General features: G+C 34.9%; 1 protein-coding gene across 5 annotated transcripts in view; it reads right to left on the bottom strand.

The window, feature by feature from the left end:
- Positions 1 to 19,335, bottom strand: part of GBE1 (1,4-alpha-glucan branching enzyme 1) — a 282,806-nt gene that overhangs the window by 215,023 nt on the left and 48,448 nt on the right. For all 5 annotated transcript variants that reach the window (XR_010118596.1, XR_010118594.1, XR_010118595.1 and 2 more), the window contains exon 2: positions 13,996 to 14,165. Coding sequence is in view for 2 of the 5 variants with exons in the window: in XM_055260356.2 (XP_055116331.2) it covers positions 13,996 to 14,165 (170 nt within the window). In the remaining 3 variants the exon portion in view is untranslated. The remainder of the gene's footprint in view (positions 1 to 13,995; positions 14,166 to 19,335) is intronic.

Genomic DNA, 19,335 nt, shown 5'->3' with positions numbered 1-19,335 from the left:
CTCCTATGGCTTTTCTCAGGTGGGAAAACTGCCATGACCTACACAGCTCAGACTTCAGCATCTTCTTACAAGAGACATCCACATCCTGAAACCAGCTGATGCAGAGCCAGGGCTGGGGGCAAGTAGAGTGACGACTGGTAGTTGGACACACATCCTTCTATATTCACCATATTTTTATTTTTAATGCCTTGGATTAAGAGTGCCCAATTAGATAGAATCACAGAATAAGTTTGGAGCCCTCTAATTTCTTCTAATTAACCTAAAATGATTACATAAAGGGGAAGTTTGCAATTTGGCCAACTAATGTGCACAATATACAGTCTCGCTTATGTTTGCTTTTCAACCTCAGTAACTTCATGCATCATATGCTTTAACTTTAGAAGAACAATGTCCATCGGGCAGTATTATGAATAAGGACCTACCCCAACAGGTGAAAACATTAAAATACCAGGAAATATATTCAGGCGTGCTAACGAGGTGTTAGGAGTTGAGAATGCAGAGCCCCCTTTTGCTCTCAGTTTTTAGTTTGGTTTGTTAAGTTTGGTAACGTTCTCCATCAGGAAAAAAGTGAACCATATTTTGATCCAATATACTGTTATAAAATGCTTTCAGAAACTTTCTTTATATGTTCATTGTAATAATTCAATTAAAATGTGCCTTTTTTGGACTAAACTTTATAAAGAATTCCTATTAAAGGCAAGTACTGAATACAAGTTAAATACAAACTAACTATAAATTTAATTTAAGATTTTAAACCTATTTCTAACTTAAAGAAAGGTTAAAGCAATCTACTTTTAATTAAATATATCTATGGCAACTTAATTTTAAATCTTAAGGTTTTGCAACCCAATTTTTCATGATAAGAATATTACTAAAACTCATCTGCACTGAATGACAATCTTCCATTCCTCTCGGCTCTGACTCCATTATCTCTCTCATGGGAATGAATGCTTTGCTATGACTGATGATGAATAAGATATATAGGACAAACGATGCACTTTTTCATTTAAAAGACTAAAAAGGAAATTCACTTTAGTCTCCTTTCTGCCTAGTTTCATTAAAATCTAAATGCAGCTATTCTAAGAGATTTTTTCTAGCTCAGATCAGCTTGACAAAAAAGGTCTCATGTATCATTTAAATCAGTTACAGATTCTCTGGAAATATACCTCAAACTTTCAGTTCAACAGTTTTGGTTTAAAAATAAACACATAAAATATTACCAAAAAAATATATGCAATCAAACACAATCCTCAAAAAACAGTATCCCAAAGGAGTATATTGTTTGGAATTATTATTAAATTATATTCCAAGAGTTACTTTTTGACTTTAGAATGTACTTAGGAAAGTATCGGTAATTACTTCCTAACGTATCTTTATAAAATTTTATCTATTTTTATACCAAAAAAATCACATAATGGCCACAACTACTTACAATAACATCAAAATTTCAATTTAATGTTATTAATATATAAGTTGAAGCAATGACTGCTGGTTAGGAAGAAACCATCCATTTCCTCTGCTAGTTGAGAAGGTTATTGTCCCTCTTGTGCACTGCTTGAATTTCCAAGACTTACTTAGCACAGTATTTGGCACACAGAAGAGACTCAATAAGTACTGTTACTTAAGGGAAGGAAAGCAGGGGTAGATGAGAAAGAAGCTATTGAATTTAAATTCTGGATCTTTCATATAGTCTTCTAATATCAAGAACCCTAACAGATTTTTGAAACACACAAGCACACACACACAACCACCTATATATATCATATACATATAAACTATATGTATAGTGAATTACATGTGAATATCAATGCTATTTGGAGGAAAATACAATTTTAACAGAGTAAGCACCTTATTTTAACATCATATTCTGTAACTACAGGAAAAAAAGGAACAGAATAAAACTTTGATATTACTTGTCTAGAGTTTAGATGCATTGGTAATCATGTATAAATTGTTTTATGATATTTTAGCAGTCTGTAATAATTGCTACTAAGTTAATTGCTTGCTTTATGTGAATTAAGAAATAAAGTACCATCTTCTTTTCCCTAAGAACTCAGAGCCTTTTTGTAAGCCTGAAACTCTCTCTTTTTAACACTAGTTACTAGGCTTGCTGAGGAATAAGACGATCAAAGCACTATCTAAGAAAAAGGAAGGATAGAAGGAAATGAGAGAAGGGGGGAGAAAAGGAGTGGGAGGTAGAGAACGAAGAAAAAGAGAGGAGGAAAAGGAGGAGGAAATGAGGGAAAAAGAGAGGAGAGAAGGTGGGAGGGAGGAACAAATGAACCAAAAATGTTTTCTTCCTCTTTGAACAGAAAGATACATAATAGTATGTACAAATGTAGCCATTTAAAGAAAGTAGGGGTCACTTAGAAGCAAATAAAATCAGAAATGGCTCTGGTGATTTATGTTCTTTTGACACAGCTGCTTCAAGAGGCACAGCCTTACTCTAGATTGCAAGAGTGGGCAAAGGAGGAGGGGAGAATTCTCCAGCTCCCCGCCTCCTTCTACTCTCCAGTCTTCCACTAGTGCTACCCACTAAACCAACTCAACAGAAGCAGAAGCCAAGGAAGCTCAGCTTGGAAATGTGGAGTACAGCAGAGAAGAATGAGTGAAAGGATCATAGGGCAAATAAGAAAATGACCAACACGGCAAAATACATGAATTTGGTAAGAGCATCAATAACCAAGACAACCCAAGAGAATCAAAACTATACTGTTACCCAGTGTAATGCCTATGTGACATAGTTGAATTTCTACCCTGCCCTAACTCTGCTTATCCTTAAGAAACAGGATGCCTACGATACAGTTTCCTTTCTAACTAGACTAGCTGAGACCGGTTAGGACCAAGATAGCTGATTGAAGGATGTCAAAAAGACCTCAGGCTTCATTATAATCTCATTTCCATGCTAAATGACACACCCATCAGTGCCATGACAGTTCACAATGGCCAAGACAATGACTGGAAGAGGCCATAAAAGGACAAAAAAGGCAGCACTCCAGTTCTGAAATGTTCACCGCCCACTTCCAGAAAAATCGTGAATATTCCTTTTGCTTTTAATGTCCAACTCCTTCAATAGAGAAACACTACATTTTAACCCCGTCATCCTTCACTAGTCGAGAAGTTGATTGGTGAGCCAAGCTCCCTCTTCTCAATGCCATGGCCACTGAATAAAGCCTGTACTACTTGACACACATTTTTATAACAGTATAATTCACAAGAAATAATAGAAACAACCCAAATAACCATCTACTGAGGAATGAATAAACAAAATGTGGACTACCTATAATACAGTGTAATTTTATTTGGCCATAAAAAGTACTGTTACATGCTACAAAACAGATGAACTTTAAAAATATTATGCTAGGGCCGGGCGCGGTGGCTCACGCCTGTAATCCCAGCACTTTGGGAGGCCAAGGCGGGTGGATCACGAGGTCAGGAGATTGAGACCATCCTGGCTAACACGGTGAAACCCCGTCTCTACTAAAAATACAAAAAATTAGCCAGGTGCAGTGGCGGGCGCCTGTAGTCCCAGCTACTCGGGAGGCTGAGGCAGGAGAATGGTGTGAACCCGGGAGGCGGACTTGCAGTGGGCCGAGATCGCGTCACTGCACTCTGGCCTGGGTGAAAGAGCAAGACTCTGTCTCAAAAAAAAAAAAAAAAAAAGTTATGCTAAATGAAAGAAGCCAGACACAAAAGCCCACATGTATGATTCCATTTATATGACATGGTCCAGAATAGGCAAAGCCACAGAGACAGAAACTAGATTGGTGGTTGACAGGGGTTGGTAGGAAGAAGAGGGGAATTAGAACTAACTACTAACAGGTACGAGGTTTCTTTTGGGGTGATGGAAGTGTTCTGAAACTAGATAGTAATAATGGTTGCACAACATAAAATATAGTAAAAATCACTGAAGTGTGTACTTTAAAGGAGTGAATGTTACGTTATACGAATATCCCTCAACTTTTAAAATATTAAAATGAAAAAGAAAGAAACACAATAAATACAAAAAGCAAGAGTATTAACAGGCCTTCAAGAGTTGAGTTAAAACTCACTTATGTGTCCATGGTTGTTAAAAGACAATGGCATCAATATTGAAGGTCATTCCTTCTTGCTGAAAAAAAGTGTGGTATTATTTTCAGCTTCCTAATCACTAAATAACACATCTGAAGCAATTCTGCCACTGATTTACAAGCAAGTAAGATGGCTAAGTCATTTTTTCAGGAGTCCATAATGAGAGGGGGGTCTCTGGCAGTCATAATTAAAATGAATACTTTCATAGTTTTACATGATGAACTGGCAAGCTATAATACAAAGAAGCAAAAGTTTCCTTTTTTCCCCCCCAAGATCTATTCAACCTTAAAAGTACCTCTAATTTTTTCCTTAAAAGGAAATAGTTCAACAAGGGTTGAAAATATAAAGAATACAAGATAGTAAGAGGGAAAAGAGGAAAATAATCTGAAATGAAGAGAGAGCTACAGATTCAAAGCTTGACAATAAACCAGACCAAGCGTCAAGACTAATCAGTGAATTCCAATTCACCTGCATGAAACAACTGCTTGGATGAGCAAAACAAACAATGCTGTACACCTTTGACAGATGTACCACATTTCTGTAAACCTCTCCACAATGCAAAATGATACTCAGATAAGCTACCCGTGGCATAAGAAAGAAATTATCAACAAATTAAATGGAAGTTGCCTTAAACGTCTATCATAAGTGACAGCTTTTTAGAATAATGCAATTTGAACTTAAAATGAATAGTTTTGTTGTGATCAAGATACAAAAAATTTGATATATGTTGTAATCAGTCACACTTGGGGCTAGATGTGACTGTTATAAAATAGAACACCACTTCTCTAAGAAAACATCTAACTTGATAAGAGAATATGAACAATGCACTTTCTTTGTGTAAGTAAGTGGTGAGCTTAACAAAGCCAATTTGATAGATAAAATTATGAAAATTTAAAGACAACTGCTAAAGAACAACCATAAACAAGATAATTTTACAGACATTAACTACAAGTGAAATACCAAAACTGAAACCTAAGAAAAAGCACTGTATTATCTACAGAGCATAAATTTTGAACAGAATTTTTTTTTTTTTTTTTTTTTTTTAGACGAAGTCTCGCTCTGTCACCCAGGCTAGAGTGCAGTGGCGTGATCTCGGCTCACTGCAAGCTCCTCCTCCCGGGTTCACGCCATTCTCCTGCCTCAGCCTCTCCGAGTAGCTGGGACTACAGGCGCCCACCACCACGCCCGGCTAATTTTTTGTATTTTTAGTAGAGACGGGGTTTCACCGTGGTCTGGATCTCCTGACCTCGTGATCCGCCCGCCTCGGCCTCCCAAAGTGCTGGGATTACAAGCATGAGCCACCGCGCCCGGCCTTGAACAGAATATTTTTAAAAAGCAATATGAGGCTAGGAAATGTATATTTATGTTTCACAGTTCAAAATCTACTTTCTAGCATTAAGGTCCATACCAGGAAAGGCTCTCTCAAACCATGTATTTCCTATACTCTGACACCACGACAATCATCAACACAGAAGAGGACTTCTGTGACCAAAGGTGCGAGAACTTCTCCCCACCACCACGCAGCAGACACCAACTGGGTACCCGCCAATTCAATCCTGACACAATCTAGCAGGAGACAGTGTCAGATCCCACAGGTTGGGGGCTCAGTCCCCAAGACTGCCCCCCAAACCAATTAACAGCAGTCGCAAGTCTGGGCCTCCGGAACTTCAAGTTGGGATTCCCATGGTCCCTCTTTGGGTTCAATTAGTTTGCTGGAGTGGCTCACAGAATTCAGGAAAGCACTTGCTTATGTTTACCAGTTTTGTATAAAGGATATTGCAAAGGACACAGACAAAGACATGCATAGGGTAAGGTATGGGAGAAAGGGCAGACAACATCTTTTTTTTTTTTTTTTTTTTGAGGTGGAGTCTCGCTCTGTTGCCCAGGCTGGAGTGCAGTGGCATGATCTCGGCTCACTGCAACCTCCGCCTCCCAGGTTCAAGCGAATTCTCCTGCCTCAGCCTCCCCAGTAGCTGGGACTACAAGCGCCCACCACCACGCCCAGCTAAGTTTTTTGTATTTTTAGTGGAGACAGGAGTTCACCGTGTTAGCCAGGATGGTCTCAATCTCCTGACCTCGTGATCCGCTGGCCTTGGCCTCCCAAAGTGCTGGAATTACAGGCGTGAGCCACTGCGCCTGGCCCAGGGCAGATAACTTCTATGCCCTCTCTGGGCAAGCCACCTCAATGTGTTCAGCTATCAGGAAGCTCTTGGAACCCAGTTCTCTTGGGTTTTTGTGGAAGCATGCCTTCCCCCAGGGTATGAGGCAGGACCCTCTCAGGGTAGAGGCTTAACAACCACAATCAGAAAGGCGGGGAAAGATTAGAGTCCTGCCTTGGAGCAGGTGGAAGGAAGAAGGAAGAAAGATTCTGATTCCTGAGGCCTACCCTTGAAGTCTAACATGCCCAGCATTTTAATGAAAGACTGTAACAAGGGATATGGGAGTTATGAGCCACAAACCATGGATAAAAACCTAATATATATAATATATATTATATTTTAGGTATTAAATATTATATTAGGTACGATATCTATTAGGTATAAAATATTAGGTGTTATATATTATATATATAATTATATATATATTAGTTTTATATATATCTTACAACACCACAAGGTCTTTAACAGCAATCTCCTAAAATCCCAGAAGGTAAAGATGCTTTTCAGTAAAAATAATCCCATTAGGCATTATAACAAAGCTCCATGATCCAGCATAATTGAGGCTAGAAGTTGTTACATATGTTCAAAATATTAGTTAAAAGAGGGAATAATAAAGTACACACACAAAAAAACCAGTAAACATGTTATTTTAACTTAAAACCTAAATAGAAATATACATTCGCCCATCTTGTCACATAAAACTAAAGTTTGGGTCCTCTGATAAGGATTTTGTAGCATCTTTCTTATATGAACATACATCTCCAGTGTAACGTTTATAATTCCCAACTCCCTCTGGACAAAAATGAATGAAAGCTAAAAGGTTAATGTAAAATAATCTACATGCAAAAGTCAATTAGGTTTATATCTTTTCTTTTTAAGTTCATACTTAATTCAAAAGACTTTTTACAACTTGTCCTTACTGAGATTTTCCCAATATTCAATAACTTTCTTTCCTGTCATATTCACAGATCATCACTTTATATAAAATTATGATATAGAATTATAACGGGAAAAAGTAGCATTGATGGGATTGGGGGGAAAAACTGACACACAGTATAACTGCTAGAAGCAGAACTGTATACCTGTGGTAGACTATAGTCTACTACCTGTGCGGAATATTCTGTGGGAATCAGTCAGCAGCATTTACAATGAAATCTGTTAAACAAAAGTAAGTTCACTCTGTCTAGTAAACAGAGATTGGTTAAGTAAACCTCCATTGTACATATACTCCATTGAAAGTAAACAACTCATTAGGTAAAATAAATTAAGGTGGTGAGAGCAACAACATCAGGTTGGAAAGCTAAACGAAGTACTGCAAAACTTTCTACAAAACACTATTTGCTGAATACTTACTTTAGGTTCACATACGTCGAAGAGGTCACTTCTCAGCATAGGTACTAGTTTGGTTAACAAACCTAAAGCCTTCTATTTGTGCCTTGTAGTTTGCTACCACTTTGCCAAAATAAACAATATCTAGAATCCTGAGGCTGCCTCCAAAAACTTGCTTTCTAGGAAAAATTTCCAATAAACCTAATTGAAGGGAAGCCACATAGCAAAAATGCACTAACAGAGAACCCAGAGGGAGTTGAAAATGTCTATTGAACAAAAGACTCCTTGAAGGTCTCTCTGAGTTCAGAAGTCAAGAAATCTTCTCAACAATCTGTCTGGATCACTACCCTGCCAAAACAATTCTCTTCCCACAAAGACCGTAAGATATCTAGAATATCAAAAAATATGGAAAGTTTACACTGTATATTACAAAGATGGGTCATACGTTATTGTTCCCAATTTTTCACGAGCCTTATATTAGTCAGGGTTCTCTTAGAGGGACAGAACTAATAGGATAGATACATAAAGGGGAGTTTATTAAGTATTAACTTACGCAATGGCAAGGTTCCACAACAGGCCGTCTGCAAGCTGAGGAGCAAGGAGAGCCAGTCCAAGTCCCAAAACTGAAGAACTTGGAGTCTGATGTTCAAGGGCTGGAAGCATCCAGCATGGGAAAAAGATGTAGGCTGGGAGACTAGGCCCATATCTTTTTCAAATTGTTCTGCCTGCTTTATATTCACTGGAAGCTGATTATATTGTGCCTGCCAGATTAAGAGTGGATCTGCCTTCCCCAGTCCACTGACTCAAATGTTAATCTCTTTTTGAAACATCCACACAGACACACCCAGGATTAAAACTTTGTACCCTCAATCCAATCCAGTTGACACTCAGTATTAACTATCACAAGCCTCCATAAAAGATGATTTGGCTTTCATGCCTCAAAGACATAAGGCTTGGCCATGTTATTTGGCTAATGAAATGTAAGTGCAAATCACATATGTTATTTATAAGCTGAAGTTTTTAGAGCCATCCTAGAGTTTCTTCATTGCTCTTTCTCTCTCTCATGTGATCAATGTGTCCCCACATTGGAGTTACTCCATTAACCTGTATTCTGGAGTGAATTTGACAGTTGCGGGAGAGCCACAGCTGACAACTACGGCCAAAATGAACGAGAAAGAGGCCTTCCTTTGTTATTGTAAGCCATCAAAATGTTGGAGTTGTTTGTAAAATGTCATGCCACAGTGAAAGCTGACTAATAGAGATAAAAAAGATTAGATGAAAAAACAGAATCCAAAAGAAGCTGGTATCAGAATTACACCCCTGAACCAGAAACGGCCTTAAACCAATAAATAATGATCACTAATTTTCATATCAGTGTTTCTCAGACTATGGTTATGTACCAATTACCTTTCTTAAAAAACTTTAATTTCACTATAGACCAATAATTACGTAAATAAAATTAATTATTCAAAAACTGAAAGAAGACTTAAAACTCAAGCCCAAATTTTTGTATTATAATTATTAGATTCTACAGAAATAAAATGACCCTGCCAAATTGCTATCAACATTCCTAAATGCTTATTCCCAATTTCTGATAATATCACTGAAAACAGATTACAGTTCACAGAACCCACTAGTCCACAGAGCACATGTTGAGTAGCACGGTTTCAGAGCCCGTGGGATTAAGAAATATGAAGGCTTTTATGACACTGAAAACTTACATAACTGAAAAAAAGTTATAGACAAAATTGGCCCAAAAAAACAGTTAAAAACTTCTTGCTATCTTTCCCACTCTGCAGAAATATCAGTGGTTCCTTTTTCTATAGGCATAAAAATCAGGGTTTGTTTCTTTTTTCCTTTCTTTCAGTCTATCAGTGATAGACATTTAGGTTATTTGAAAGGTGCCTAGCTCCCAGACTTAGTAATTTTAAATGAAATGCTTTCCGTCATAGAAATAGGAACCCAATTATTTTATATTGACATATGTAGTTTACTGCCTTTCTCTCTTATTATCATCTAGATACTGGAAAGCAGCTAGTTATTTTCAATTATTTAGCAACCTGCAATAAACATGATTCAGAACCAAAACTCCAAGTATATTTTAAATCACATCAAATTTTCTAAAGAATGAGTCTTTGCTGTATTGCGGATGATTCAAAGTTTTAGAAATTCACCTCAGCCCTTTAAAATAGTTTCTAGTTTAACCAGAAACACTTTTTCAGTGGTAAGAGTCCAATCCTGATGAATGTCAATATATATACACCATCCTTCTAGGTTGCTGCGGCAGCTGTTAGCTTAAAAAAATAGTTGTTTAAAAATGACTGGAAGAAAAAGAAATGATTGTTTTATTTTCTCTCAAATAAAGAAAAATATATGTACTGTATTTAAAGTGAAGCTGTTTTCCTAGTAGTTTTTTAAAATGTGGATGGCAGATCTGCCTTAGTTTTGGCAAAACAGACTATTTTACTTTTGCAAGGCTCAATTGCCTTTTGAAATTAACAGTAATTTTCTGAAATAAATAAAAAGACCTTTGCAAATAAGAGGGTTTTTTTTTTAATCTTGCCAATTAACCTTTCTGTAACATTGATTAAGGTACAAAATTTCTCACATTCACAATCTAGTTAGTACCCAGAGCAAACCAGTTAGGCAGTTAAAACAATTATGATCACGTTTATCCCCAATGAGCCAGAGGAAGAACCATTGTTTAGAGAGCTCAGCTGTGTTTTCAAACTCTAAATCCCATCATTTTTTATTTTACACACCAATTCATGATGATTTCTTTATTTTTTATTTGTATTTATTTATTTATTTTCTGGTAAAGATAGGGTCTATCTCTGTTGCCCAAAATGGTCTAAAACACCTGAGTGATCCTCCCACCTCAGCATCCCAAAGTGCTAGGATTACAGATTACAGGTGTTAGCCACTGAACCCAGCAGGCAATTTCTTTCTTAAATAGCATTTATATTTGATTATTCTAAGTACCTGTAACTAAAATAGTCTCAGGTCAGTAGGCACAAAAAAAAAAAAAAAGAAAAAAAATCTTTCTTTTTGCTCAACTATTATTAGGAAAAAACGGATTTTATGTTAATAAGGGGAAAATAAAATACAGAATCCCTGGAGTGTGTGTGTGTGTGTGTGTGTGTGTGTTAAGGCATGGTTAGTTCAGTTATCTAAGAGTATATTTTCACGTAGGTTGTCATCACAATAAAAATTCTGTGTTCACTGAAGTCATACTGACCCACGTGTATATCTTTTTTTACAAAGAAACCTTCTAAATGCATCATTGGCTCAGAATTCAGGCTCCACTCTCAATTTTCAAATTGTTTGTTTGTTTTTGAAAGTCAAAGCCCATTAGTGAAAAAAAGTTGAGATCCCATTCACAAAGAGACTTTGAGATCCTATAACTTTGGACATAAAAAAAAGACATCTTTTCATCTAAAAAAGAAAATAAATTAGACATTTAAGTTTCCCAATATACTGCCTGTCCTTAACTATTTTCTATCACAATTTCATTCACTATAGTCTTTTCTTATCTCTTCAATAAAAATGAAGGCCCATTGATTACATCTGCTGCTTTTCATGCCCTTAGTTACTAAATATTTGTTGATTGAGAATCATTAAATGAATGTTATCACAAGGATATGGGGAAATTTAAAATTATGCAATACATCTTTATAAAGAGTGGAATTTTAAAAGTCAGTGTAAATTGGGATAAAAAGTTAACAGAGGACATTTTTACAATAAAATATGGGCCAGGTAATTTTAGTTTCCTGTTTACAAAACTTTTTTTAATTACTGTATTTTTAACATTTAAGCATTAAGTCCAAGAACATAAAATTTTTAAATGCAATTCTACAAACACACACAGCACAACTTTTAATAAATGAGCAATAGTCATTATGACAGTTCACAAATCTAGTTTTCATATAGTCCCTTTCCTATATTTTTATGTTTATAGAAACTATTAAGTGGATTTCATCATAAATATGGGGGTGGGGGAACCAAATGCAACTATCAGATATTAATGGTGGTTCTTATAGTAGCTGGGTATCTTTACATAAAAATTTAACTTAAACATTCTCAATATCCTCAACCTCTGCATGGAATTTTAAAAAAGAAAACTAGTAAAATAGAATGCCTTGATTATAGGCAGATTTCTAAGTGGTCTAGTAACAAAAAGTCAAGGCAGTCACTTAGAGAAGATGAGGAAATACCTGTGTTTATGTAAAAGAAAAAATTATTAACAACAACTATTACTTAAGTGAGTAGTCTCTTATCCTCAAAATACATTTAATAATTACCACCAGGCCAAGCTAATCTGAATTATCAGATCTCATGGTCTTTTACAAAAGAGTCCATGAAATTTTCCAACAACTCTCCAGACACATCTAATTTTGGGGACTACACCATGAATTATTTTCAGTCCTTAGACTGTACTTTCCAATAAAGAAGCCAGTAGCCACAAGAGGCGATAGAGCACTTGAACTGAGGCTAGTGCAACTCAGAAACTGAATTTTATATTTTAATTCATCTCAAATAATTTATTAAATTTAAATTTTAAAAGTGTTATTCAAGTCAGTTACTGGAAACCTCTCAATTTTGTTTGGAAAAATTGGGTATATGAACATACTTTTAAACTGAAAATTTTATTAAACTTAAATTTAAATTAAGTGCAGTCTGCCCTCAGGTTGCACATCTACTGATTCAACCAATATTAGATTGAAAATATTTGGAAAAGAAAAGTGGATGGTTGCATCTGTACTGAACACTTAAACAGTCTTTTTTTTCTGGTCATTATTCCATAAACAATACAGCATAACAAATATTTATACAGCATTTACACTGTGTTGGGTATTGTAAATAATCTAGACATGATTTGAAGTATAAGGGAAGATGCGCCTAGGTTATATGCAAATACTACATCATTTTATATAAGAGACTTAAGCATCCTTGGATTTTGGTATCCACGAGAAGTTGTAGAACAAGTTCCCCATTGACACCGAAGGATTACTGCATTTGCAATGAAAACTTACCATCTCAATTAAGACTTGCTGTACTCAGATTTCAAAGATGTGGTACAATAAAAGAACGAAAATCTCATCAATAAAATTTACATTGATTAAATGTTAAAATGATAATATTTTTATATACTAGGTAAATATAACGTATTATTAAATTTTACTCTACTGTTCTCCTTTCACTTTTTTAATATTGTTATTAAAATTTCTGAATTATGTAAGTGGTTTGGATTTTATTTCTGTTGGACAGTGCTGTCTTAGACAATGCATATTAACATAAAACCCAAAGTTCTGTTAAGTCAGGTTCCTTGAAGAATAATTAATATTGCATTAAAATTTGTTCTTTATACATGTATAGTTCTATAAATGTTGATAAATTAATACAGTCAGGTAACCAGTACCATAATCAGGATATGAAACATTTTCACCACCCCAAAAAGTTCCCTCACATCCCTTTGTAATCAACCTTTACCCACCACCCCACCCCTGACGACAATGATCTGTTTTCTGTCCCTACAGTTTTGCTGTTTCTAAAATGTCATAAAAATTGAATAACACAGCATGTAGACTTTTGAGACCAGTGAAATCAAATTTTAAATATTTTACCATTCTATGGTATTAAAGGATTATGATCATTTTGATATTCCTTTTCCTTGTATCAAGAACCTTTACCAAGGCCAATTTTTTCCAGTTATTCCACTTTCAAAACTGAACTTTCCTTGTCATCATCCTAGTAATGTATTTACGCTTCAAGAATAAAACTTAGTAGATTGTATTACAGTTATTTACATTACAGTCCCTCCTCCCACCAGACTCTAAGCTAGAAACCTGACTTTGCTTTCCGTAGCGTTAACTCTGTCTAGTGGAGTTAACAGTGCAAATGACAATGCTGAGAAGATATTTCCCATTGTGTTCTAAAACAAGGTAAAGGAAAAAAAGAAATGAGTGATGGAGGTTACCCCCCAGATTAGATATCTACTTTTATTGAAGACTCCAAAAAGAGTATAAGGCTATAGAGAGGATCCAAGAACTATGATGCCAGCCAGCCAGGTGTGAATGCTAGCGGAGCTTTATGCCAATATTTTTACCTGGATTGCTACTGGTTTTGTCAGAGCTTGCTAACAAAGTCAAGTAAATTTGGAGTTGTCTTCCTAATAGCATTTTTCTCATAAACCTTGTTATTTCTAGTACGTGATTTTACAGAACATAAAGTCTTTCAAGAATACACATATCACATTATAACAGAAACAGCTGAACCATACAAAGAGCTTAATAAATTCTAAGGCTCTATCTGAAAAGTCTCATATTTATTTGTAATCATTGATGTTCATATGGTCAAGTACATGAAACATAAGAAATATATGTATTAAATAGTTAATAAGATATTATTATTTAGTTTAATGCTTTCAAGTACTTACTAAAATCTCCAGTAAGAAAAACTCCTTCTGCTCCCGGGGCCCATTCTTTGCAGTATAAACCACCATCAGCACATCTGTGGACGCCAAATGATTCATAGCCTCTGGAAAACTTATCAATACCACCTTCGTTTTCTCCAATGTTCTTCAAAATTTGGCTAAACTGCTTATACCTTTGAAGAAGTGTGAAAGAAAATAAGTTAGAAAATCAAATAGTCTTCCAGAAAAGCTACTGTAATTAAGTAACTGCTTTAGTCTTATTCAGGGAAAAAAAGACATTATTAAAGAGGAATAATATAAATAATTTCATTTATTAGTAGAGGTTACCTGGTAGGATAAAATCACTTATTTAAAATAAACTGAGCTAATCTAACTAGCATTTTTTGTAACTTCAAGCACTGGTATGAGAGAGGAAATATGATGGTTATACTATTTCATGAATTTTTTTAAAAACTAGCATTATAGCAACTTCCATGTCAAGACAGTGTAATGGAACAGAATCTCTACAGCTCTCTCCTCTGATTCCTAGGAAAATGAAATAACACAGTCAAAATTCAGCAAGAAAAATAAAATTAGCCTACTGCAGGGTTTGGCAAACTTTTCCTGTAAAGGGGCAGACGGCAAATATTTTAGGCTTTGTCAGCCATATGGTCTCTGTCACAGCTACTCAAGGGTGTCTCTGAAGTATGAAAGGGGCCATGGACAAAAAGTTAATGAGTGGGTGTGGCTGTGTTCCAATAACACTTTATTTACAAAAACAGGTGGTGGGCCAGATTTGGCCTGCAGCCTTTTCCTTCCCTAAAGCAACTAAGCATGTCAAGAACATACATCATATCAAAGTACAAAAGCCAGTGGCCACGAGAAGAAATCACAGATTCCTAAGCAGGACAAAGAACAGCACATGCCTGCTCCTGACCCTCTCCCAGTTCCCCTGGATCAGGTACTGGTACACCAAAAAGTACTGCCCTATTTACATTAGTATCCCCTATATCTAGTAGAAACAAACTAGGAAGAACTTGGTAAAACTGGAGAAGTAAACCATGTGGCAGGTGCTCTATGTCAGAAGTGGCAGGTGCTCTATGTCAGAAGTGGCAGGTGCTCTATGTCAGAAGTGAAAGTTCCAGAACTATACAATGAACTAGGCAATGCCTATAAGCTTCTCTACACCTCCCCATACCCTCAGGGGTAAGCAGCTTTCCCAGAAAGATGGCAGGAATCTAGGCACGGGATATCCAGGGCATATACAAAATTTGAGATGCAGAATAATGAACCACATCTCAACTTAGCTACATAGAAAATGGATCTTTTTACAAATATTTCACATTATACAACTTAATTAAAAATAACTCAAAAGAATAAGAGCTGAAAGATTATATGACAACAGAATGAAAAGTAAAAGACTGCAGACCTAAGGAAATAAATGGAGGAATAAAGTATATCAATAGATAATGATGAATAAGTTAGACTCAACAAAAAAGAGTACGTAGTATAGCAAAAATAGCAAATTATTAGTTAAATGAATAAATAATTGAGAATTGAAATAATTAAAGAAAAACAATGAATTTGAATATATTAAAGAGAACCTAAGAGATACCCAACACAGACAAAACAAAATGATCCAAATATGGATATAGTTGCTGACTGAAAATAAAACCAAATAAAATGAATACAGAAGATATAAAACTGGAAAATTCTCCTAAAGAATTAAATCCACATATTAAAAAGAGCATACGATGTTTTAAGAAAGGTTTGGGAAACAAACACACACAAAATATATCCCAATTTAAGCAACTGAAATTCAAAAGATATAAGAAATGAGTCTATAGCAACCAGGCAGAAAAAGGCAACATTAATTAAAAACCAAAAGATAAAGCCAACTCCACACAATTCTAAGAAGGAAAAGTAGTAATCTAGGAATATCCTAGGAGACAAGTTTCTATTCATATCTAAGGGATTTTTTTAAAATATTGTCAAATTTAAAATTGAGTTTTAGTCAATGACACTAATGAACCATTCTAGAAGAAAAATAAGCTACTTTCCATTTTTCTACATGGCAATTCAAAATTAAAAACAAACACATACAAGAATGAACAGTTATTGTAGGAGTGTGTCTAAGAACTGACTCCTTAAATATAGAACCTTAGCTAGACAACTGTGGAACTGTTTGGATGTGATCATGAAAAAAGGATCTCTACTGACAAAGTGAAAATATTATATTAAAAAGGAGTGAAAGGGGGATGAAATTTTATAGCAAAGAATCACTCAACACAGAGTAAAATTTAAGGTTGTCATCATTATACTTTTTAATTTCTTTATTAATCTTAGATGAGCACTTAAGAAATAACACTTTATTTAAGGTAAAGGAAGTTGTATATGAATTCCAATAATTTCATCTTTCAATTTCACTTTAGTTTTATTGCTTAAAGTTAACAGACATTTATTTTGTCATGTCTCATTATAGTATTTTTATCAAGCATTTTCTCTAAACTTCTATCTAAAGATAGGCATATAAAAATACCAAGAATGATATACCCTTAATATCAGTGAGGATTATTTTGGTGAGGTTTCTTTTTACTTTCTCTGTTGCATTGTTCTAATCACGTATAACAAATAACTACCATTTAAAAAAAATGAAGTATAGTTTTCCTAAAACTATAATTTTTCACATTTTAAAACAGCAACATAATTTTATATAATATTCATAAGAATTTTACTGAGTATGTAAAACTAGGTTTATAAAATGTGAGGAACTGAAATCATTTGAAATAGATCTATAGAACAAAACTGAGTTTCTGAAATAGTATTAAGCAGAAGTAAAAATTCAGTATGTGATGAAAGGGCATTTCAAAACAGTAAGAAAAGGATGGTTTATGCAATAATATTGAAATCTATAAGTTTGTCATAAAAAAGTAGATCTCTAAAACCAAAATAACTTCCAGAGAGACCAAATTTATAAACTTTAATATTTTAAAAATAAGTAAGTCCAAGAGATCATGGAAAATGAAATACAAGTGGCCAATAAACATTAGAAACAATGATCAAACTCATATATAACTAAAGAAGTGCAAACCTAAACTTCAAAATTCAATTTTCCACCTAAAAGACCCAGAAACATATGATAGTCTATATGGATGGGATATGGTTCAGGAGAAAACACATTTTCAAATGCTCTTGGTTGAAATATAAATTAGAAAACAATTTGGCAACAACTATGAAAATTTCAAAATCACACTCTTCAAGTAAGTAACTCTATTTTTAGAAATTTGTCCTTTGGATATACATCACACAAAGATGCAAAGACATCTATGTATACAATAATATTTATTCTTTATGGCATTATTTATAATACAAAACCATGGAAAATAACCCACCTTTGCAACAATGGGAAACTAAGTGAATAACTGTGGAATATCCAAATGATAATTATATGACAACCATTAAAAAAAATGAGGTAGGGCAAAATGTGCTGATATGGAATCCTGTTCGAAATAATCCCAGTCTCACAGATAGTTTTATTCCAGGGGACATAAACTGAACCACCCCAAGGAGCCAGGCCAGGCAGGTGTAATAAATATGAGGAGCTGATCCCACACAAGAAACAAAATTGCAAAGCTGATGATAACATAATTAAGGAAAACAATGCAGAAAGAAACTGTTGAGATGGAAAGTACAAGCCTCATCTAAAAGCACAGCCTCTATTTAATAGTTACACCTCATTGCTACGTAGCATAGTTTGTCCAATCATATAATTATTCAAGAACATGAAAAAATACAGATTTTTCTATGAACTCTTCCTAATTTAAACAGTGGCAACTGTTTCAAAATACTTAAAATACTTACCTAGACGAACAAACTAGATATGCAGGCCTGATGGAATACCATATGCAAACTCTTTAAATCATATGAGAAAAGGTTCTGTGTGTGTGTGTGTGTTTTTAACCTCTTCCCGATATCAGTCAGCTGTACTTCTTGGAATATGGAAATGCTAACCCATATTAAATTACGTAAGTAATAACAGGCAATAAAATGATCAAACAGTGTGGAACAATCAACAAAACAAAAACTGAACTTAGGGTAAAAAATATACACACACATACACCCTCATAATAAAAGGAAAACTACTGATTTTCCAAAAAGGTATAACGTTGGGAGGATAAACAAATGTGGTAATAATAATTTTACTTTCAATGTTGGTAAAATGCCTTAAGATAAATTTTTAGATTTATGTAAAGTTTAAAAAATAATCATTTTCAGAAAGTTTCTTAAAGTATTTTCAAACGTCTCATTTAGTAAAATTGCAGTGGAAACACGATTATAGCATTATATTACTTTAACTAAGTATCTTGACTTGCCTCAAGGTCAGCCCTAAAGCTTCTGATACAAAAATACACATTGCACTTTGAAATCATTGTGGCTCAAAAAGGAAAATGCCTGAGGATACAGCAAGCTCATCATGCGTGTGCCCTCTCCTGCTATAGTCATCTCTCTTAATATTTTGCTATGAATTTAGAGGATATTTAAAAACTAGGTCAAATTTTTGGCAACCAAGAACATAAAATGAAACTAGTACAGGAACTAGCATTTTGTATAAAGAACTGTTATAAAAATTATCAGATGTGACCTCTATATCAATGTTTTAAATCCTCTGTTACACAGGAAGAGACAGAGGCAAACATAAATACATAAACTGTCCAAGGTCAAGAAGGTAATAAGCAATAAGGACATCACATCATTAATCACAAAAGGTAGATTTCAAGTTAAATCTCAAATTAAAAGTCAATTTTTATTTCACTTTTAAAGAAAGTTATTTACGTTGTTTTACTCTTTAAGTAATTAATTTTTATTTTATTTTATTTTATTATTTTTTAAAACGGAGTCTCGCTCTGTCGCCCAGGCTGGAGTGCAGTGGCACAATCTCTGCTCACTGCAAGCTCCGCCTCCCAGGTTCACGCCATTCTCCTACCTCAGCCTCCCGAGTAGCTGGGACTACAGGCGCCCACCACCATGCCTGGCTAATTTTAAGGTAATTAACCTTATAATTACATTTAACCTTTAATTATATTTAATTAATTTAATCTTACAATTAAGAGAATCGGGGTAGCTGATATTAGCTTTATTTCTAGAAACAGTCCACGTTCAAATCCTGACTCTGTTACACACCATATGTGACTCTGAATAAGTCCCTTAATCTCCTTTTTCCTGATTTTTTTAACATGTTAATTGGGGGCTAGGGGGAACCTCATAGATTGTAAGGAATCAACGAAACACAGCAGGCGCATTCCCCACAGTATTCAATAAATGGTGGCTGGAACTTTTCTACCCCTCGAAATGGGAACACGATAG

The sequence above is a fragment of the Symphalangus syndactylus genome, chromosome 21 (assembly GCF_028878055.3).
Source record: "Symphalangus syndactylus isolate Jambi chromosome 21, NHGRI_mSymSyn1-v2.1_pri, whole genome shotgun sequence".
Lineage (NCBI taxonomy): Eukaryota > Metazoa > Chordata > Mammalia > Primates > Hylobatidae > Symphalangus > Symphalangus syndactylus.
This window is presented reverse-complemented; position numbering and strand designations above follow the sequence as displayed.